Source organism: Bathycoccus prasinos (assembly GCF_002220235.1).
Source record: "Bathycoccus prasinos genomic : Chromosome_1".
Taxonomy (NCBI): domain Eukaryota; kingdom Viridiplantae; phylum Chlorophyta; class Mamiellophyceae; order Mamiellales; family Bathycoccaceae; genus Bathycoccus; species Bathycoccus prasinos.
Window position 1 is genome coordinate 1,034,697 of NC_024008.1, and position 21,530 is coordinate 1,056,226.

At 48.3% G+C, this 21,530-nt stretch overlaps 12 protein-coding genes across 12 annotated transcripts; 5 read left to right on the plus strand and 7 right to left on the minus strand.

Annotated features, from left to right (window-relative positions):
* Positions 1–165: 165 nt before the first annotated feature.
* Positions 166–2,511, plus strand: Bathy01g05720 (predicted protein; the record flags this gene model as incomplete). The annotated part of the gene is made up of 1 exon (XM_007515602.1): positions 166–2,511. The coding sequence occupies one exon, from the start codon at positions 166–168 to the stop codon at positions 2,509–2,511; it is 2,346 nt and encodes a 781-aa protein (XP_007515664.1).
* Positions 2,512–2,815: 304 nt separating this feature from the next.
* Positions 2,816–3,430, plus strand: Bathy01g05730 (unknown protein; the record flags this gene model as incomplete). The annotated part of the gene is made up of 1 exon (XM_007515030.1): positions 2,816–3,430. The coding sequence occupies one exon, from the start codon at positions 2,816–2,818 to the stop codon at positions 3,428–3,430; it is 615 nt and encodes a 204-aa protein (XP_007515092.1).
* Positions 3,431–3,718: 288 nt separating this feature from the next.
* Positions 3,719–5,719, minus strand: Bathy01g05740 (floral homeotic protein; the record flags this gene model as incomplete). Its single annotated transcript, XM_007515503.1, has 1 exon — positions 3,719–5,719. The coding sequence occupies one exon, from the start codon at positions 5,717–5,719 to the stop codon at positions 3,719–3,721; it is 2,001 nt and encodes a 666-aa protein (XP_007515565.1).
* Positions 5,720–6,067: 348 nt separating this feature from the next.
* Positions 6,068–7,002, minus strand: Bathy01g05750 (the record flags this gene model as incomplete). Its single annotated transcript, XM_007515274.1, has 3 exons — positions 6,068–6,313; positions 6,555–6,733; positions 6,984–7,002. The coding sequence occupies 3 exons, from the start codon at positions 7,000–7,002 to the stop codon at positions 6,068–6,070; spliced, it is 444 nt and encodes a 147-aa protein (XP_007515336.1).
* Positions 7,003–7,157: 155 nt separating this feature from the next.
* On the minus strand, positions 7,158–8,579 carry Bathy01g05760 (unknown protein; the record flags this gene model as incomplete). The annotated part of the gene is made up of 1 exon (XM_007515142.1): positions 7,158–8,579. One exon carries the CDS (start codon positions 8,577–8,579, stop codon positions 7,158–7,160), a length of 1,422 nt encoding a protein of 473 aa, XP_007515204.1.
* A 328-nt stretch (positions 8,580–8,907) lies between these two features.
* Bathy01g05770 (unknown protein) lies at positions 8,908–10,044 on the minus strand (the record flags this gene model as incomplete). The annotated part of the gene is made up of 1 exon (XM_007515145.1): positions 8,908–10,044. The coding sequence occupies one exon, from the start codon at positions 10,042–10,044 to the stop codon at positions 8,908–8,910; it is 1,137 nt and encodes a 378-aa protein (XP_007515207.1).
* A 147-nt stretch (positions 10,045–10,191) lies between these two features.
* Bathy01g05780 (IPT/TIG domain-containing protein) lies at positions 10,192–12,653 on the plus strand (the record flags this gene model as incomplete). The annotated part of the gene is made up of 2 exons (XM_007515550.1): positions 10,192–12,515; positions 12,584–12,653. The coding sequence occupies 2 exons, from the start codon at positions 10,192–10,194 to the stop codon at positions 12,651–12,653; spliced, it is 2,394 nt and encodes a 797-aa protein (XP_007515612.1).
* Positions 12,654–12,815: 162 nt separating this feature from the next.
* Bathy01g05790 (unknown protein) lies at positions 12,816–14,027 on the minus strand (the record flags this gene model as incomplete). Its single annotated transcript, XM_007515646.1, has 1 exon — positions 12,816–14,027. One exon carries the CDS (start codon positions 14,025–14,027, stop codon positions 12,816–12,818), a length of 1,212 nt encoding a protein of 403 aa, XP_007515708.1.
* A 782-nt stretch (positions 14,028–14,809) lies between these two features.
* Bathy01g05800 (sodium/hydrogen exchanger 8) lies at positions 14,810–16,525 on the plus strand (the record flags this gene model as incomplete). The annotated part of the gene is made up of 1 exon (XM_007515645.1): positions 14,810–16,525. One exon carries the CDS (start codon positions 14,810–14,812, stop codon positions 16,523–16,525), a length of 1,716 nt encoding a protein of 571 aa, XP_007515707.1.
* Positions 16,526–16,661: 136 nt separating this feature from the next.
* Positions 16,662–17,906, minus strand: Bathy01g05810 (cyclophilin A; the record flags this gene model as incomplete). The annotated part of the gene is made up of 1 exon (XM_007515650.1): positions 16,662–17,906. The coding sequence occupies one exon, from the start codon at positions 17,904–17,906 to the stop codon at positions 16,662–16,664; it is 1,245 nt and encodes a 414-aa protein (XP_007515712.1).
* Positions 17,907–18,008: 102 nt separating this feature from the next.
* Bathy01g05820 (predicted protein) lies at positions 18,009–18,857 on the minus strand (the record flags this gene model as incomplete). Its single annotated transcript, XM_007515097.1, has 1 exon — positions 18,009–18,857. The coding sequence occupies one exon, from the start codon at positions 18,855–18,857 to the stop codon at positions 18,009–18,011; it is 849 nt and encodes a 282-aa protein (XP_007515159.1).
* Positions 18,858–19,343: 486 nt separating this feature from the next.
* Bathy01g05830 (unknown protein) lies at positions 19,344–21,530 on the plus strand (the record flags this gene model as incomplete). Its single annotated transcript, XM_007515383.1, has 1 exon — positions 19,344–21,530. One exon carries the CDS (start codon positions 19,344–19,346, stop codon positions 21,528–21,530), a length of 2,187 nt encoding a protein of 728 aa, XP_007515445.1.

A 21,530-nucleotide genomic window follows, 5' to 3' on the forward strand; every position in this document is an offset into this window, starting at 1 on the left:
GACTCTCTTTTTTCCTTCTTTCCGCCTTCCCCTCTTTAGTTAATTAATTTTCATTATTATTGGTACGCACCACCCTCAGAGCGCATTCAACGCGCTCTTGCGTCTCTGTCGTTCTCTCTCTTCTCTCCTCCTGGCATCTAAGAAGACAAAGAAGAAGACAAAGAGATGAGCTCGAACTCGACCATCAACAGAGACTCCGGTACCTCCAACTCTGGAATATCGAAGAAAAATATGAACGTGTTAGACGGCATCAAAGGAAAACTCCCCGAGGACCGCCGGATGAATTTAACCGAGGACTCCTTGCGGTCGCGAGGATCCCACCGACGAACAAACTCGCGAGAAATCGAGAACCTCTCCTACGACATCGACTTGGACGATAAGATTTTAGACGCTTCACACGCGTTGTTAGCCATCAATATCGGCGGGGGGAGTCGAAGAGGCTCGGGAGGAGAGTTGAATTCTTTGCTCCAAAACCAACCACAGACGAGCACGGCGGGAAGCGCGGTCGGGAGCGCGGCGACGCCGAGCACGTCAGATACGGAAGCAGACGTGGTGACGAGCACGAAGAAGAAAAACAAACAACAGCAAGTGGACAGGACAGTGAAGATAAAAGCGATGGTGTTTAGTGGCGGATTCTTAGTCGATCGGGGCACCGGGAAAGAGTATTTAGGCGGCGAGACGAGGATCGTGTCCTTGATGCGAAACGCGACGTTCGAGGAAATGAAGACGAAGATTGTCGAAGAAGAAGAGCCGACGAAGAGGAACAACGTGCAAATTTTGTATCCGGATGGCGATCATGTCATATCGGTGAAGAACGACGACGACGTGGAGACGATGATGGAGGAATGGGAGACGGTACACGCGGTTGATTCGAGAAAGAAGTTGAAAATATACGTCGTCGAGAAGGCGACGAACATGTACGGGTCGAATAATCGCACTGCGATGGAACTGGACGCGAACAGAGATGAAAATAGCAATAAACAACAACAACAACAAGGAGAACAACAACAACAACAACAACAACAAGTAGCAGAGAACAATAACGCGACGACAACAGTAGCAACGAGGACGACGACGACGACGTTTGAAGACGCCAGCAACGGCGCAATCGACGAAACTCAAACGAGGAACGGGTCGCCGTCTCTAAGCATCGAACCTTCAAAGTCGCCCAGAAGTCACGGAGGATTGCAAATTATTCCGAGATCAGACCTTACCTTAGGCGCGCGGTTAGGCGGTGGTGCTTTCGGTGAAGTCTATGCAGCGGTATGGCGAGGCGCGGAGGTTGCGGTGAAATTTATCAATCGCGAGTTTGTATTTTCGCCCCCTGGTTCTCCAAAACGTCACGGTCGCGACGGGTTAGATAACATCTTTGAAGACGAAGAGTTTATTAGCAATAGTAATAGCGGCGATGATGACGCTGATAATGATGACGCTGATAATGATGACGACGATTTTAAGGATGATAAATCCCGTCGCCGAAATAACGCGAAGAAAAACATGGACGATATGGACAACATGCACAAAGAGAAGAAAAGAAAAGAAAAGGAAGAACAACACGAACACTTTTTGCGCGAGGCTGAGACGTTGGCGACTTTAAGCCATCCAAACGTCGTCTCTATTTTCGGTGTCGTGACCGATGGCGATCGTCCAGGTATCGTCGAAGAATTTCTGAGCGGAGGATCGTTACAAAGAGTCTTGGCGAAAGAGCGCGAACGCGCGAAAGATCGCGAGGCGGCGAGACAAGACGCGGTTAAGAAAGCAAACGGTGACGTAGCTTTACAGGCTGAATTACTCGCGAAAGTTGCCGCTTCAACCGCCACTCGTTCTCGCTTAGACGCCAAAACGCGTCTGCAGCTCTGCTTAGACGTCGCGAGAGGAATGGAGTACTTGCACGCGAAACGGTTCGTCCATTTCGATTTAAAATCCGACAACGTGTTAGCCGCGGTGAGAGGTCGACGATTAGTGTGTAAAGTGTGCGATTTTGGTTTATCCAAACGACGTCGTTCACAAGCCTCGTTCGTATCAGGCGTCAACTCTCGACGAGGCACGTTGCCTTGGACCGCGCCAGAAGTCTTGCGCAGTCCAGATAAAGTGACGGAAAGCGCAGACGTGTATTCGTTCGCCATCGTCATGTGGGAGCTCTGGACGTCTCAATTACCGCACTACGGTTTAGACGAGTACGCCTTGTACGGCGGACTCATGATGCACCAACTTCGTCCAACCGTCCCTGGCGACGACGCTTTATCGCCTCGAACGGGACCGTATCGCGCGGCGACTAAGGACGCGCAAGTCACCGTCGATATCGACCCTCCCTGCGACGGTTGGGAAACGTTGATGAAAAACTGTTGGAAAGAAAATAGTAAAGAACGTCCAAAGTTCGTGGACATCGTCGCCAGCTTAGAAGCCATGAAAAATGAACACTTCGACGGAAACGCGTTCAGCGGGACGCCCCCGGTCGTCAACAAGAGCACTGGCGGCAAGAGCAACAAGCAGCCGTCGCCTCTGAAGTAGTAAGTACTTGTTCGATTTCAATGCGTGTATTTTATTTCAAATTTCGTAAAACAACAAAAAAGCGATGGAAATGATTTTGATCCTTAAACCCTTCACGAGTATCTCGAGTATTTTTTGGTGTGTTTTTCGCCCTTTGTTTGCCCTTTGATTTTTCATCTAAGAAGGTTATCCGCAGGGAAGATAATCCAATTTTTCCATCGCTTGATTTGGGTTTACAATATCTATCTTCACATAAAAGCAGCAACAGCACCCCGTTGTTCTCCGATTTAAAAAGTATCACAAACTAAGCATCCAACAAAACGTAATGTTTTCTGTCGCGCAATCTTCAAACATCGTCGGCACGACGCAAAAAGTTGTCGTTCACAAAGCCAAGAAGGTGAAATCCTCCTCCAAATCCATCCTCCGATGCTCGGCCCAAAAGGAGGAGACGGAAGAAAAGAGATCTTCGTCTTCCTTGCAACAAGCCGCCGTCGCGACCGTGTTGTCCGTGTCCATGCTCGCGCAACCGGCGTTTGCGGCGTCTGAAATCGCCCAATTCGCCGCGGGTGATTCCAAGGCTGCCGCGGATGCGTTGTTGGCGGAGTACACCCAGAAAAGAGCGATCGTCCAACAAGCGCCAAAGACGAAGAGTTTAGCCAAAGGCGGTAAGAAGGCGAAGAAGGAAGCCGCGGCGCCGAAGGAAAGTGGCGGCGGGTTTTCCTTGCCGTCGTTCTCCTTGCCGTCTTTGCCGTCCCCGGGCGCTGGTAAGGAGAAGGCTGCGCCAGCCGCGAAAGCGGCGCCGGCCCCGGCGGCTGCCAAGGAAGGCGGCAGCGGCAAGTTGATTGCCGTGTGCTTGGTGTTGTTCTCGCCGTTGGTTTTGGTCCAAGTCGAGTCTTTCAAGACTCTCGCGAGATTAGCTAAGCAAAAAGCGGGCAACTAAATATATCATAAAACACTGAAGAAAAAGAGCACATACATATATATATTTTAACGCGCGCGAGAAAGAGAGAGAGAGAGAAGGAGAAAGAGAGAGACGGGGAGAGATGAGGGTATATTATATTAGAAAGAGAGAGAGAGAGGGAGAGAAAAAGCGAGAGCGAGAAAAGAGGAGGGGCGAGAGAGATATTACGGGGCGCGCAGCGAAAGGGAGATGTAAAAGAGGAGTACGCGTGTGCGCTTGCGTTGCAACGTAAGATTTAAAAGTATTTAATATATTGGTATAACATAATCACATATCTCGGCTTTGATGCATATTATCCGTTGTCCCGTATTCGAAAGCGTCGTCTTCATCGACTTCTTCGTCTTGATTATATTTTTCATCTTCGTCTTCATCTTCTTTTTCTTCCCGCGTTTGTGGTTTACTGTTGTTGAAAAAGAACTTCACCGCGTTTAAAGCGTTTGTACTTGGCGTCGTCGCCGCCGCAGGACCAAGCACGTGCGGTACGAGTTCTCTTTGTTTCTTCGTGTTGCTCGCGATCGTCGTCGTCGTCGTCCTTCGTTTTTGTACCGTATTCGTGGTAGCTGCAGATGATCTCGTCGTCACTCTTCGCTCGGAGGTGTTTGGAAGCTCGTGAGGAGAAGGGTTTAACGACCCCATAGGTACGCTTACTGCGGTACATCTGGCCGCGTACTTCTCTTTCAAAGCGACAGCTTCTTTCATCTTATTCGTATGGTGCTCGGCTAACACGTCCGCGTACTCGCTAATATCGAAATTTGTCACAGCGTCAAAACCTTTCAAACGAACGGCTTCTTCGTCGTATGCCATGGCAGCGGCATCCTCGGTTTCGTGCAAACCGAGATATTTATATTTCTTACCGACTAATTGACCGATTCGTGCTTCCCATTTTCCTTTCTGATGTTTTGTAACTCCTCGGAACTTGCTGGAAGATTTTTTCGTCACTCCACCGGGGCCTTTCGATTGGCGACGAAGAGAAAGTATGAGCTCTCTTTCGTTCACCTGCTGCAAACTCGCGAGTTCTCGAGAATAATTCGATCTATCAAAATTCGTAATCGCAGAAATTCCTCTACATTTAACCGCTGCAATATCGTAAGCAAGCGCCGCCTGTTCTTCGCCGTCGAAACCGCCGAGGTAAATTTGTTTCCCATCTTGCCAGATGTGCGCTTCCCACCGTCCGGTTCGGCAGTGATGCGTGACGCCTCGAAACTTACTCGTTGAACGAGCAGACTTTTTTGATTCTCTTGAAACACTTTTGTTGTTGTTTTTACTGCTGTCATTATTACCAACGGCGTCGTTAACGGCGTTTAACGAAGATTCGCGGTTCCTCGATGCCAGAAGTTGAACGTCCAAATCCGGCGAAAGATTTCCCTCTCGAGTTTCAACGAGAACTTCACCGTCCTCGTCGTCCTTGTTACTCTTCTTTCTCTTCTTTGGTGTGTTGCTTTTCTTTATCGAAGGAAATAATTTCCTCGGCCGACCTGGTCTTCTTTTCATGACGACATTTTCCATCTGCGGCGGCATCGCGGGCGGCGCCGATATTCCATCGTTCAAAGTTCGCACTAACGTTGGTTGTGGCGGTGGTTGCGGTGGTTGCGTTAAAATCAATTGCATCTGGTCCATTGCACTTCGCTCCTTTTCGATGGCATCCAGCACGTCTTTGTGTGTCTTTTCGTAATTGCCAAACAGATGCGAAAAATCGTTCATCGAACTTTCTCTCGTCATCGCCTCCGGCGCGGCCAACGATATAGGAAACCCAAACTCGTCGTTCGATTCCGACGACCACGTCGTGTGCGCAGTCTTCGTGTCGTAGTTGTTATACTTGTCATCTAGAGGAGGTGCGATTGGACTGACGTTTCCAAAACCGCTCGTTTTCAAAAACTGTAAGAAAGACGACTCTTTCTCTCCTCCTCTTGCCTCGTACTCCTCCTCCTCTTCCTCCTCCAAGTTTCCGAGCGACGCGAAGCATCCGTTCGTATCTTCCTCTTCCTCTTCCTCCTCCTCCTCGTCGTACTTATTCTTGAGGAAATCGTCGACGTCCTCGTCCTCGTCATCCTTATGTTCGACCGCAGCAAACGCCCCCAGCAACAGCGACTGCGTGTTCGGTGAGTTTTCTTTTTCCTCCTCTTCTCGTTGCGTCAAACCGATGGTGTTGGTGTTCAGATGGGGAAGAGCGACGCCCGCGCGAATTTTGTTCTTCTTCGAAACGACGAGAGACGTTTGTATCGCGGGAAAAACCGTGAGTTGCGGATGCTGCCGATGCGGATGCGACATGCTCCGGAGCTAAAACGGTGGCATAGTATACGCGTCGAAATAATACTTCGCGTATTTTGGTGGTTTCGAGATAACATTTTTTTCCTCGTTTTCGAGGCAAAAATTACTTCTCTGCTGCTGATTGAAAATAACAAAACACAAGTGTTGTTGTTGTTTTTTCTTATGTTTCGATCACATTAAATATCAATATTACACAACGATTTTAAGTTCTAACCGAACAAGGACCTCCTCAGACTAAATTAGAAGCGCAGTCTTCACTCTCGACGCGCTCATCACACAAAGCTATAATAGGTTTCTATTTACGTAAATCTCTCCGCACACCCGCCTGACTAAAAAATTACTCTCTGATTAGATGATGCCAATCTTGTTCGCAACGTCCAAAGCGTCGTAGTCCGCAGTCAAGCGAACGTACGCCTTCTTTTGGCCGTCCGGACGAATCAACGTGTTCACCTTCTCACACTTGATGTCGTACATTCTGTTCACAGCCGCTTTGATTTGGACCTTCGTCGCTCTGGCGTCGACGATGAAGACCAACGTGTTGTTCTCTTCGATTTTTTGGTTTGCGGATTCAGTCGTCAACGGAAACTTCAACACCTGTTTACGAAAGTGAGAGAGAGAAGAGAACGATGGGTTAGTTCAGATCGAAAGCGAGAGCGGAAAGGTGGTTGGCGGCTCCGAGAGAGAAAGTAAACGAGGAGGAGCCTTCGTCCAGTACAAACTGAGAGTGCGAAAGCCCCATCGAAAAATGCGCGTCGTAAACCAGTCTGGTTCACCCTTTCGCGATTCCTCCCTCCTGATTCTAATGCTACCATCGCGTGAAACAACTGTTGCGTACCTGGAATTGATCGAGCTTTTGCGGCGGCGGCACCGAAACTCTCGGGTACTTTGGCGCGCGCGCATTTTTCAACGTTCTCGGTCGGTGAAACGTTGGCGAAAATCGCTTCTTGAGAAGCTTCCCTTTCGCGCCCTTCTTCACGTACTTGGCCGCTTTGGCCGCTTTGCTCACTTTTTCGTCTGTTGAATGAATTTAAGTTAAAGGATATCCGTCAGTCTTTGGTCTCATTGAACGGTCGCGAGAGGTTTTTCCGAGCCTAAATCGATTGCGCAGAGCCCGCAATTTTAGAGAACGCGACGAATAAGTCCCAAATGTACTACGCGCTTACGAAGGAGACAAAAAAAAGGACGACGCGAAGTTATCCGCGCGCATATCCAAGCAGATTCCAAATCAGTATATATATATCTGTTTAACGAAACAAGAACGTACCCTTCTTCGTCGGTGCCATCTTTCAAACAACAATATATTGATGTGTGTATAATGAAGTTTGCGTGAAAAGCAGTTGTCTCTTGTCCGAAAACCCAACTTTTCTTTGTGAAGGAGACGAAAAAAGAGAAAAATTTCATTCGAGATGAAAAATGCGTTTCATTCAAAAACAACTGGCTAATAGGAAAAGGGAGCTCCTTTTCCTCCTTTTCCTCCTCCTCCTGTGTTTGCTATATACTCTCCTCTCTGCTCCGTCAACTGTCGCTGCTGCATCAAGACGGCGAGCGTTTGTTCTCTGCTAATGATGTGTTGTTGTTGTTGTTGTTGTTGTTGTTGTTGTTGTTGTTGTTGTTTGTTCGTTAGAGTACTTAACGTACGAAGCTGGCACAGCGCGTCTCTTTTTTTCGTCTCCTCGTCTCCTCCTCCTCCTTTTCCTCCGAGGGCGAGGACGACCGGTGGTGGCGGTGGCGCGTGTTTCGACGGCGACGTGTCCTGCAAACGACTCAGAACGGTTTGAAACGGATCGTTGTTGTACTCCGGGACCGCGGATAAGAAATCGTAACTCGGGTCTTCGCAGTCGAAGGATAACTTCGATTTCGTCGTTTCAAACGCCTCCGCGTTTTTGTATTTCTCTCGAGCGTCTCGACTCTCCTCTTTCTCTCTTTGATCTAAAGCCTCTCGACGCAGTCTGTGTTTCATCTGCTCCGGGTTTTCCTCCTCCTCCTCTTCCTTTTCCGTCTCCCACCACACGCTTTCGTTTGCAGTCCGGAGCGTTCCAGGAGACACCGCCAAAAGTTGCTTTCGCTCCGCGACTTTTACGACGAGCGATGAAGGTTGCACCGGTTTCAAAGGCGTTCTCGCGACTTCCTTCTCTTCCTTCTCTTCCTCCTCCGTCTGTTGGTCAAAGAAGAAGAGCGATTTGTGCAACGCTCTCTTCAACGTCGACGGCGGTTCTTCTTCTTCTTCTTCTTCCTCTTTAGTATTCGTATCCTCCGCGTCTATTATGTATTCGCGTCGACCGATGATCGGTGATTGCATTTCCACCGGCAGCATCGTTCGCGTCTCATCATCATCCGCTGCTCTCGTCGCAAAGGTGGTCGTTTCAGGAGTCTTCTTCTGTTTTTCCTCATCAAAGTCATCTTTTTTCTCGTCGTCGTCGTCGTTTTTCTTCCTCTCATCCTTCAATAGTGAGAATGCTGATGATTTTGGGGGCGAAATCGTCCTCGGTTTTACAGTCTCTCTCTTCTTCTTCGTCTTCTTTTTCGTCTCCTTTTCCTCCTCCTCTTCCGTGGTCTTCTTTACCTTCTTCTTCTTTTCAGACGAGGACGCGATCGAAGCCTTTCTCTTTGTCTTCTCCTTCTCCGTCTGTTTTAAAGTCGTCGTCTGAATCGTCTCTGCCTTTTTAAATTTCTTCTTCTTCTCTTCGCTGTACGTGATAAAATTTTCAACGCATCGTCGGCATCCTCGAATCGCGTACCGACACTTCGAACATCCTTTTTTAGCACCATTATGAGTCGTATTCGTATTGCCAGAAGGCAAAAAACGCAATACTTTCTTCTCCTTCTTCTTCGCTAAAAACGGTGTCGTCAAAGGTGACATTGTTGTGTTATTATGTGCGCGCGCGCAATGATGAATGCGTCTTCTTCTCTTGTTCTTGTGTGGTGAAAAAGTCTCCTAAATGGCAGCGCTTTTCTCGGTTTTTTTAAGAAACTCGAGTGTTTTTGAATTTTTATGAATTTTGAATTTTTTTGCCCTTTTTTCCATGCATCCTTCTTTCTTTTTCTCCTTTTTCTCGTTTATTGTTAGGATGTGAGTTTTCACTACACAAGTCGCTTTAAAACGACAACAACTGCTAGTCTTTATTCTCTTCGAAGAAACACTTTCATAAAACTATACTACTCTCTATTTCTATGCGTTTATTTATCATTTATTCGAACAGGTCGAACGGGAACGAGGACTTTTGAGAGGAAGAAGAGAAAGCGGTTCGGAAGAGGAAAGAGAGTCCTTTTTCTCGTCCTTCAACTCCGGATTCTTTGATGATTGGAAGAGGTGGAAAGTTCACCTCCTCTCCCGTGTACGAGTTGACGATGCCGTGGTAGAGTTTCGCGCCGACGACGCAGTTGACGGTGAATAAGGCGATCCACGTCTCGCGTTCGGACCAGAGAGGATGGGTCAAGGAGAGACGGATTTTTGCGTCTTTGCAATTCTCGTCTTCTTCGGAATCGTTTTTCGAAGAAGGAAAAGCGTCCAAGATGGCACGACGAGCGACGCCGAGTAACACGTCCGCGTCTGGTGCCGTTTGGAGTATCAAACCACCTCTGCTGCCGCCGTTCGAATGCGCATCATCCCGTTTTAATACGAACACGTTTGTCGTCAATCCTTCGCAAATCTGAAAATCCTCCTCCTGAAGAGCGCTACCGCTTCCCGTTGTTCGTTTACTCAACACGCACTCCACAAACGTCCTCTTCCGCCTCGTTTCTTTTACGTCTTCTCTCGCGTTCCATTCATTCCTCTCAATCTCTAACCCTTCCCTCTTTTTCACCCACTCCGTGTGCTTCGCGTGCGGTCGCTCTCTCGGCGCGCCTCGAAGTAACGCGTATCGATCGAGCGCCGTCACCTCTTCGTCTCCTTTTTTCTCATCTTTACGCGTTGTTATTAACGGCGTCAATAACGCGTGCACGTTCATTTTCTTTTCGTCTCGATCGTCTTCGATTGCAATCGTCGCCATGTACCTCCCTTTCTTAAAACCCGCGTTTTGGCGTTTGAGAAAAGCAGTCCTCGTCACCTTTTCCAGAGCGTCTCTGCACTTTTGCCAATGGTTTTCGAACAAACACCCGGTTCGTTTCTCCTCGCTTAAGCTCGCGAATACTCTCTTCGCGTGGAAATCGATTCTTTCTATCGCGACGGTACCTTTTTCGCCGTTGTTATTCATAAACTCGCATCGCATCGCGGTGTACGCGCACGGCGTTTCGATGCGTCGCAAGAATGCAGCCGGGGTTGTCTCATCATCATCATCATCACAATCGACGACGGCGATATCACCACCACCACATATCATCATCATCGTCGTTGGAGAGTTTGTATAGGTATTGATAAACGCATACGTTTTGCTCGCGTTTAAAGCAAAGAGCGTTGAGTTTAGAGTTCGTTAAGTCTGAGGAAAAAGTTGAGCGAATTTGCTTCATAACATTCTCTCTCGCGCTTTGTTGCGATGACGACGAATGCGACGACTTTTAAACTTCGTCTCCTCTCCTTCAAACTCTTTTGCTTCCTCGTTTTTGTCGTCGTTTTCTGTCGCGTGTTCGCGTCTTCTTCGGCACAAACGACGAGAGAAACGAGGACGAATGGAGTTCCGAGCGGTGAAAATCTCGTCGTGATTCTCAACGGCAATCGGAGGAAAGACTGCGCGGGAATCGACGCGAGAGCGCGACAGATTCGAACAGCATTGCGAGAGAATACCAAAACGAGTGAAGAGAGAAGAAGAGCAATGGTTGTGACGATTTTATTCGCCGCGGACGATAGAAACGACCGGTGCGAACTGTTGAAGCGAAGAGTTTTAGCATCAGAAGAAGAAGAGGAGAGGAAAAACGAAGAGCGGCGGCGAGAGCGCGAGAAGACAAAGAAGATAAAGAATACGATTCAGACGACGATTCAGACGACGACGGGAGAAACGATGATGCTCTCGTTCGAGTACGCGACGTTGCCGAGAAGAGAAGATGAAAACAAACCACCGATCGGTGGACCTCGAACGCGCGCGTTATCGGTACGGGTGAGTCAATGGATCAGGGAGAGGAGAGAACGCAGAAGAAGAGGAGGAGGAGAAGGAGAAGAGGAGAAGGAGGAAGAAGTGTACGCGTTCGTCGAGGACGATTCGGAAGCGTTGATGTATTTCGCTGCGATTGGGAAAGAAACGCGAGGCGGCGCGACGGAGAGTTTATTCGACGACGTGTCGTTTGCAACGATTACTGGAGTCGGATTTGGTGGAAATAATCATAGTGCTGATGCTGCTGCTGATGATGACGATGTTAATGGTGATGACGATGTTGAGGAGGAGGACGATAATAGTAGCGAGAGTAGTACGAGGAGCGAAAAAATGCTGGACGATATGGAGGCGCAGTGGATGCGAATGGAATCGAGGAAACGCGCGGAGACGATTGAGGTAACGTCGTTCGAGAGAAGATTGCGAGAAATCAGAGAGAAGAGAAGGAACAGCGCGACGGAGATTAGAATGGCGAGAGAAATGGGGAGCTCGTTCGCGGACGAATCGCTCGTAGGTGTGGTGATGACGCACAAAAATCGACCGGAGTATTGCGAGAAAGCCGTGGAGGCTTTGTTGCAACAAACGCATCGCAAGGTTGAAATCGTTATAGTAGACGACGGTTCGGAGGAAGCGCACGTGAAACGATTGGAACAGTTCGTGTATTCCAGGAAGAAGGATGATACTCTTAAAAGCGTGAAAATTGTGAAAATAGCGAAACCGGGGAAATATCTCGGCGAGGCGAGGAATTTCGGATGTTCAAAACTCTCCGAAAAAACCGAGTACGTTTTATTCTCCGACGACGATAACTTAGCCGAAACGAACGAAATTGAAACGATGCTCCGAGTGTTAGTGCACACGAAAGCTGACGTCGTCACGGCGTCGAACGAATTTTTCGTAACCGCAGCGAACGGGACGAACGTTGTCGTCGGCTCGTATCATCCTCTCGGGAACGCGTTGTTTCCCGGTATTTTTGAAAATGTATTCGGAGACGCGAATGCCTTGTGGAGAAAGTCCGCGTTTACAAGTCTCGAAGGTTTCGCGAAAGATACCTCGTATTCTTTGCAAGATTGGGAGATTCTCGCCAAAGCATCGAGCTCGGGTTTGAAGCTCGTCACCGTCCCGGCGCCCGCGTTGTATAAGTATCGAACGCACGCGAAGAGTATGTCAAAGCAAAAGGAGGCTGATGCTTCCTCTTCCGACCCGTACGAAGATATTCAATTTACCGGTCCTTTGAGAGGATTTGCACCGCTCGGCGAAGAACTCGTTCAGCTCGCCACGTTTTCAAAAACAATGCGCAAAGAATACGAAGCGATGGAGAAAACAGTGCGAACTTTGCGGAAAGAGGATGGAGGCGGAGGGGCGGATGCCGCGTTAGGCAAAGTCGCTTTGAAAGTGCTCTGCAAAACTTTAACTTACGGTAGTACTACTGAGACAGAATACGTCGCAGACGGCACCTTTGATGCCGCCCCTTTGTCTTCACAAGATAACTGGCACGTGCACGGTGAAGGAGGTTTCAAACCTGTAGATGGCGCGATACTCGTCCCAGGTAACGAAGAGATGTTAACGGAGGACGCCGCCGGGTCAACTCTCGTAAGCGGCGCGTGGCAAAGAATAGAAGTCAATCAGCTCGAAGCCGAACCTCTCGTTCTTTCTGGGTGGGCAAAAGTTATCATCGACGCATCAAAAGACGACGACGTTGAACTCCTCGATACGTTCGAGAAGTCGGCTGACTTTTCCTTACACGCGGATGTTGAATTTTCCGACGGCACGAAGAAGTACGGCGTATCGGCAAATTTCCCGGAAAGTAGCGAGTGGTCGCGAAGTATTGCCGTTATTGACGAAGAGAAGCGAATCGCTTCGATAACACTCGTGTGTATGCGAAGATGGCGTCCACGTGCGGCCCTTTTCGATGATATTTCGCTGCAACCGTTGAATAGTAGAGCCGTTGCGTGCGACTTAGCCGGCGTCGCTGAAGAAGACGATACAACTTCGGAAAAGCAAACGAGACGAACGCGAAGACGAATTAGTAAAGTAGAATTATAGCGCATGTACTATATATATTTTGTATTGATTAGCTATTTGGCTTTTAACGTCCCGTCTTCGTTACACTCCTCATTCGTTGTCGGATCGACGAAAATTGTCCGCATCAACTCCTCTCCTGTTTCGTCGTCCATCTCCTCGATCACTTTCTTCTGCATTCTTGCTTTCCTCGCTTTGACGATATCTTTCTGCGCTTTCTTACTCAACGGTTTCTCTTTCTTCGAGCTCGACTTTGGCGTCGGTGCCGCTTTGGACGGCGTACTTCTCGTCGACCGGCGTCGCGGCGTCTCTTCTTCCTCGGGCTCTTTATCGATAATCTCAGGACTTGGCGGTTCGCTATCTTCATCACTTTTCTTCATTTTTTTCACCGGCGTTGTCGCCGGCTCTTCCTCTTCTTCTTCTTCTTCTTCCTCGTCGTCGACAAACGCGCGTTTCCCGCCGGACAATCGCCGGTTCCCCCTTCCACCGCCTCCTAAATCATCCGAATCTGAATCCCCTTCTTCGTGTTCAATCATCGCATCCGCGTTCGTCGCCGCCGGCGCTTTCTTCTTCGGCGTCGGCGTTTTAGCCTTCTTCTTTTCCGGAGTTTTCTTCTTTGGCGTCGTTTTCTTCTTCGCCACCGCCGGTTCCTTCGGGTTCGCGACCGTTTTCTTCCCGGTGCCGCCAAACATGCTCGCGATGTTGCCGCTCTTAGGCCCGGTGGCGCTCGGTTTCTTCGCCGTCGCCGCGCTCGCCGCCGGCTTCTTCTGTTCCGCCGCGCTTTTTGTCGTCGTCGCGCCAGAGGAAGTAAACTTCTTCCCTCTCGGTAACCTCTTCGCCACGTCTGATTTTGCAAACGCGCCGTGTTTCAACATCCAAGATACATCCTCTTCTGAGTCCAATTGCATTTTCGTCTCCTTCTCTTCCTCTCGAACTAACTGTTCCAACACGTTTTCCTCTTCTCTTTTCCTCACTAAAGCGTACACCGCCACATCTTCTTCTCCTTCAAACTCGTTTCCTTCTTCTTCTTCTTCCAAACGTTTCAACTCTACCCTTCTCTCACGCGAAACGCACACGACGCACGTCCACTTCTCCCTCTCCTCTCGTGGCATCGCGTTTAAAATCGTCCACAGCAATCGTTTCCCCGCGCGTGCCGTGAGCGCGAATTTTCGACTCAAAGTTCTGTACGTCACGACATCAAAAGTAGCACCACTGCTGCTAAAAAACGTCTCGAACGCGCTCGCCACCAAGTCTGCCGCCGTCGTCATCACCTCAAAGTCTCCTTCGTGTACCCCGCTCGTGTTCTCTCGCAACAGAAAGAAGAAGAGCAACAACAGAAGAGAAGCGCTTGTAAATTTTTAAAAAATGTGACGTAAAAAAAAAAGAGAGAGTTTTGTGTGTGTGTTGCGAGAGAAAAGAGTTCGAGATTTTTTCGTGTTTGATGAGGGGCAGACGTGGCAGAGAGCAAAAAGAAGAGAAAAAAAGCAGCTTTTTGAGTGAGAGCAAAAAAGAAGCAAAAAAAAACAAAAAGCAATTAAAAAGAAGAGTGAAAAAAGAAAAGAGAGAGACACAAAAAGAATTTTTTTTCAAAGACACAAACAAATTCTCTTCTTTTTTTGCACTTTCTCTCTCTAGAAAAAATTCATCGTTGAAGAAAAGACTAAGAACGCACCAAGAAGACTTTACGAAGACTCTTTGAGAAGAGAGAGCGCAGAAGAGAGAGAGAGATGATGTCTTCTTCCGAAGACGAAAATAGCGCGACGGCGGATCGAGTGGAAAAGAAATCCATCGATGAAGCGATCGCCTCGTTCGCCATGCTGGTACGAATTGAATGTGTATTTATTTTATACGCGTGTGTGTGCTTTTATGTGCGAGTGAGAGGAGAGGAGGATTAGGCAACCGTTTTTTTGCTTCTTCTTCGTGTACTTCTTCTTCTTCTTCGCATAAACGCTCTCGTTACAAAGTTTTCTGACCTCTTTCTTTGCGCTCTCTCTCTCTCTGTGTTACGTGTTATATATATTATGGTAAAAAAATACAGGCGGCGACGTTTATGTTCAGCGCGTGCATCATCGTCTCGTTCCTGATTCAGAGATTCAACTGGACGTATTTACAACCGTCGGGAGCGTCCTTATGCATCGGGATGATCTCTGGAGCGATAATCAATTCCACCATGCACGATAAAGTCGATCGACTGTTCATGTTCTCACCGAACGCGTTCTTTTACGGGTTTTTACCCATCATTATTTACTCCGCGGGATTGAACTTGCAAAGGAAAAATTTCTTTCAAGATTTTTGGACGATATCTTTATTCGCGTTTGTAGGGACGGTGATTAGCGCGTTCGTGTTCGGGTTAGGGACGTGGTTTTTGACTTTAATAGGGATTATATCGAAGAAGCATTTGGGGTCGAACAGGTTTTTAGAGTGTTTGATGTACGGGACGTTGATATCGGCGACGGATCCGGTGGCGACGTTGAGCGTATTCGCGGACGTGAAGGCGCCTCCGCTGTTGTATAATTTGGTGTTTGGCGAGTCGGTGTTGAACGATGCCGTGGCGGTGGTGTTGTTTAGGACGCTGGAGAAGTTTTACTCCGTAGATTTCACCATTAAAACGTTCTTCACGGTGATATTTCAGTTCATAGGCGTGAGCATTGGGTCGATGACGATTGGGATTTTGTGCGCCTTGGTGTGCGCGTTTACGACGAAGCGGTTGGGTTTGAACGACCCGGGGGTACACGTCGCCGCGTCGTATAACGGAACCGCGTATACGTTTGCTTTGTTATTATTAGATGGATATTTCTCCTACGTCATCGCGGAAAATGTCGGGTGTTCTGGGATTATGAGCATCTTTTTCACCGGGATTGGCAACGCGCATTACTCGTACCACAACGTCGGCGCGGAGGCGAAAGTGGCGGTTTTTAAATCGTTCGAAGCGATTGCATTTTTATCGGAAACGTTCGTTTTCGCGTATTTAGGTTTACAAGTCGCCACTGCTCCTCACGTTTTTGACGTTGGTATGATTTTATTCGGGTTTCCGTTGGCGTTAGCCTCGCGCTTCGCGAACATTTTCCCGTTGTCCAAAGTCGCCAACGAGGTGCGCACGGAGAAGATTCCGGAGAATATTCAAAAAATGCACGCGGCGTGTGGTTTACGCGGTGCGGTAGCGTATGCTTTAGCGTTGGCGATGCCTTCGACGAACCCATCGGCGAACGTGAGAGGATCGCCGGCGATAGAAACTGCGACGTTAGTGATTTGCGTGATTTCCACGTTGGGCCTCGGCGGCGCGTGTTTACCTTTGATGCAAAAATGGAAGTTGCACGACCCGGACGACGTGAGTCATTCGAACGCATTCGATCGAGGGGATTACGACGACGACGACAACGACGGGGAAATTGCGAACGACCCAGTCATGAGAGCGGAAATGCGTGCGATTCAAGACGCTGAAAGAGCGGCGATGGGAGGCGGGTTCAACCACTGGTCGCGGAATTTTACAAAAGTGAAATATTTCTTCTTCGATACCTGGGATAAAGTGGAATACGGCTTTATGCGACCGACGTTTGGTGGGCGACCAATTGGTGGCAGTGGCGGTGCAGGCGGCGGTGGTGTAGGTAGTGGTGGTGGTGGAGTAGGAGTAGGACGGGCGGCGTTTTCGAGATTACAAAACGAGGACGAAGACGAGGACGCGAACGCGACGAACAACACCGGTAGCGACAACGTCGAATTAGGAAACCCCGTAGCCTTCGCCGCCAACGCCGCTGCAAACAAGTGACAATATCAACAACAACAACAACAACTGTACTACCATGAGTATATAGAGCTTAAATATATATTGTATTAAATAATGACCAACTACAAAAGACACGTAAACACTTTCCTTTTCTCTCTCCTCCTCCTTTTATTATTCTTTAGCATTCCCCGGACGCTCTCACGGTAACTTTTTTGCTCGTCTTTCCGCTTTGCGAACCAACGGCTTCAATCGCCGCCACGACGTCCATGCCTTCGACAACTTTACCGAAAACGACGTGCTTACCGTCCAACCATTGCGTCTCTCCCGTGCACAAGAAAAATTGAGAACCGTTCGTGTTCGGCCCGGCGTTGGCCATGGACAACGTTCCCGCGCCTTCGTGCTTCAACACAAAGTTTTCGTCCTCGAACTTGTTCCCGAAGATGGATTTACCCCCGGTCCCGTTTTGGTTGGTAAAATCACCGCCTTGGCACATAAACCCCGGAATAACTCTGTGGAACGGAGATCCTTCGTATCCAAAACCAGCTTCGCCGGTGCACAACGCTCGAAAGTTCTCGCACGTCTTCGGCGCGACGTCCCCTCTCAACTCCATCACGATTCTCCCGCTCGGCTCACCGTCTAAATCAATCTCAAAAAAACACTTGAACTTATCGTTGTGTTTCACTTCCGTTCGTTGTAAATCCATCAACTCCACTTCAAACTTCAACGTCTGCCCGGCTAACGGATGGTTCGCGTCCAACGCGATTTCCTCCTCCGTGATTTCCGTAATCGTCGCCGGCATCCCTTGACCAACCATTAACTTCGCGCCAATCACGCACTCCTCTGCCCCGATCGCGTCCACGACGTCTTTTTTCGGGACTCTCAGAACGTTTTCCGGCGAGACGTCCCCGTACGCCATTGAAGGTGGTAACACCAGCGTCTTCATTTCCCCGATTTTCATCCCTAAAACGCCGTCGTCGAACCCTTTTATCATCTGCCCTTGGCCGACGGTAAACGGCAACGGCACGCCTCTCTCTCTCGAAGAGTCGAACTCAGTTCCGTCGGATTCTAAAGTGCCGACGTAATGGATTTCAACCCGGTCGCCTTTCGCGACTTCTTTTTCACCTCCATTTGATGCCGCCGCCGCTGAGAAAGACTTTGCGCGATGACGATTGTGACGACGAGGATGGATTTTGGCGGCAACGCGCTGAGAGAAAGAAGAAGAGGAACACGACGATTGATGACGCAAAAACGACCTCACCCCGTGCGACGAGCAGCGAGAGAGTACGTGCGAGGACGTGCGAACGGCAGCCGCAGAGAACAACATGAGTATTCGTAGCAGAGTATTCTTTCTTCTTATGTGTATGAGATGCGTTGTTTTTGTGACGAAGCGAATTGAATTCTCTTTTCCCCGATGGGTCTTCATAAGGACGACGTCAATCCGATGAAGACGATGATGGTAAACGATGGATAGGTTTTACTACGAGAATACACTCTTACAAATCCTCTCTTTTCTCTAAACTATGAATTATTTGATGTAACGGTTCAAAAACCTCTTGTGGAAATCGCTTCGTATGGTATCGTTGACGAATCTCTTCTCCCGTTTCGGCTCGTCCCGCGCTTGGTTTCGAAAGACGGTGTCGTCGTCCCATCGTCGCTTTAAAGTGGCTGATGATTTCTTTTTGCCTGCGCCGCCGTCGTTCGCGTCCGCCATTTCATCTCTTAACAAAGGGTTGCCCATTTTTAACGCGTCTCTTTGCTCCATCTCTTCGAGATGTTCTCGCTCGCGTTCTTTTCGTTCGTTTTCCAAAGCGCGTTGCGCTTTGATGCGTTCGAGTTCTTCCATCAGCGCCGCCGCGTCGTCGTCGGAATCTGACTCGTCGTCGTCGGAATCTGACTCGTTTTCCTCGTCGTCTGAATTCTTCTTTTCACCGTCGTCGTCTGAGTTATCTCCTTCGTTCTCAGAATCGTCGTCGTCCGCGTCGTCCGGGTTGGCTTGAAACGCGCTTCGCGTCGTTCCCGCCTCTATTCTTAATCTGTTCTTGTTCCCTCGCTGATCTTCTCCTTCTTCTTCCTCCTCCTTTTCGCTCCCCATAATCTGCCGTTCCATCTTCTTCTTCCGAAAGTGCGCTCTCTCTTTCTCCAATAACTTCATTCGCATCGTCGTCATCTTTTCGTCTTCGTTATTAGTGTTGTTGTCGTTCGTTCGTAAACTTTCCATCTCTTCTTCCTCTTTCGTTTTCCACCTCGTCTTCATGGTCAACATTCCCGGGGCGTCTAATTTCGACCGCATTTTCGACGGTGCAAAAACTCTCGCGCCGCCTTGTTCTTCGTGCCCTCGAGCGGTGTACCAGGTCGCGCGGTGTGCCGTCGTCATTTTATTATTATTCTGCTGTTGTTATAAAGTCGTCGCTCTTCTCGTTCTTGTTGTTGTTGTTGTTGTTGTCTTTGTGTGTGTGTTGTTGATAAAATAATTGCGTCGCTCGTTCTCTTCTTTTTTGTGTGAAAAGTGCTTGTGTTTTTTTAAATGCACCAGATGAAGGAATTTTTATCGGTTGTTTTTTGTTCGCTTTTCCGATGTTTTTTTTTTCGAGTTGTTTACATTTATTATATATCATATCTCTGACATGTGAACGTCTCTTCTTCAATTTTTGCTCGGAGGGAAACGCTTGTTTGTTGTTTCACATCGAGAGCTGCTTTTACCGAATTTTCTTCGCGCCAAAAGTAATCGGAGCGAGTCGTGTTACTGCTCTCGATGATGATGATGTCCTTACGACGCGATGATGTGAATGTTTGAGATCTTGAGAAAACTTTTTTTTTTCTCCTACAAATGATGATTGCATCACACACGCGATAAAAAAATATGCGAGATAAAAACGAGACGATGGAAGTGTTGTTTCTGCTGCTGAAATTTTCCGCGCGATTACTGATTGGCGCGTGGTTGTTGCGAAAGTACGTCGAGGAAAAAGTGTTTGGCGACGAGGAGAGGACGTGGGATGATGGGATGATGTCGCTTTGGTTGTTTTTGACGAGCGCAGTGGAGGCTTTGGTGAGAGCGATTGAGAGTTGGAGAGAAGAGAAGTTGAAAAAAAGGAGATGGTGCGAAACGTTCGTCTCTTTGGCGATGGTGAAGAAAAATGATACAGACGACGATGAATACCTTACGATTAAGAAAATGGTAGATATCGCGAGAGCGAAGATCATAAAGAAGGAAAGCGTCGGTGAAGTACTTCTCAGCGCGAGTTTTATGGTCGCGTGCGCGGCGATTTTGGCGCTTTCCGCGAGCAAAGGCGAAGCGTGGCAGGGGGTGTACGTTACCGCAATTTTAATGTTAGAGATATTCGAGAGACGCTTCTTTATCGCGCGATTTGTCATGAAACACAGAAGAAGAAGATCTTGGCTGCAATACGTCTGCGACGATAACGAACAACAAACGATTCCTAAAATTGCCGTGGGCGCTTTCGCAAACTCGCCGGGCGATGAAATATACATCGTCGGTAAATATCGCGACCAACTCTTCGATCGGATCGTCGACGGCACTCATCAGATTATTCACAATAAAAAATACAGCAGTGGCAGTAGCAACATCAACGACTACTTCGATCGCTATTTTCCTCCAACCTTTACGGATCATCATATCAAGGAAGGGATGGTATATATCACCGAGGGGAAAACGTGTCCTCGTTTCTTGTGTTTCTCAAAGGAAGAGGTTTTAAACAACATCCTCGCGTTTACCAAAGAAGAAGAAGAAGAAGACGTCGATGATGCTTCAAATGAAATCAACTTGAGAGCAAAGATAGCAAACGGATTGTTGACGTCTTTGATGATGACACCCGGCGGAACTGTGATGACGCGGAGTGAAATTTTGCCTTCGACGCCGACGGAGAGAAATAATAAAAGGACAAAGAAGGAAAAAGACCTCGACGTATATAACGTTGGCGTATTGTTCAACACCACGCCGCGAAAACGTAACAAAACGACGCTTTTGCATAATATCGATAGCATTGGCGTAGGGAGAGCGTTAGTGTCCGGAAGACACTTTGTCTTTCTTAGAAATCCACCGGCGTCGATCGTTTCAGACCCGAAAATAGCACACTTTTTCGCCTCGAAAACGTGCGTTTTTACCACAAACGATCTCGTTTTGTTGAAGAAAAATACGCGCGTCGTCTTTGCAAATACGCAACGCGGTACCGGTGTTTCGTACATTGGCACGTTTGCTTCTTTACTCACGGAAAAAAACTTCGGTAGCGAGCTCGCGAAAACCTTTTTTTCTCGAGAACGGGCGGAAAGAGAAGAAAGAGATGATGAGATGTATGCCGAACCTGTCGCGAAGATTGAAACCGCGTGCTATCGTCTGCTACGCTGTTGTCGCAAAGGTATCCTGCCTAGCATGGAAAGAATCTTGGATAGTAATAATCGAGCAACATTCCTGGCGTTCTCTGCGATGATCCTCTCGCTGATTTTGATCGCGGCTATAAACGCACAAAGCATATTCATCGACTCGACGGCTTTTATCGTCTCCGTGTTCGCTCCAATTTTTCTGTGCGTCCTAGTAGACTTAGCGTACACTAAAACGTGGATATGGAGCATCTTCACCGAACGAAAAATGTTTTATAAAACAGTCGCTTTCGGTAAAAAAATACACGATGGAATCGAAGAGATTATTTACTCTGGATTTTCTTTTCGCTTCAAAGCAATCCTCGACGACGCGGCGAAGGAGTACTGTGCAGAGAACACCGCAATTCTCCACGAAATCGTGGTAAAAACTGTCGTGATTCTTTCATTCTTTGTTTTGATGATTGCATCTAACGTCGCTTTCTTTGAAACTGAAGATTTTACAATCGAAGACGACCGCATTCGAACGAATCGAGCGGCGTCGACTTTCTTCGCGCTGGTCGTCGCGCGAGACTCCATGTGCTCTTTTCTCGAAAATCTCTCGAAAAACTCCGTTTCGATGCACCAGGTTGCCAGGATGAGAAGCGCATATGAGGCGAGAAAGAACGAAACGAGACTTCCAAAGAATTTGCGCAGAACGCGCTCGATGATTTAA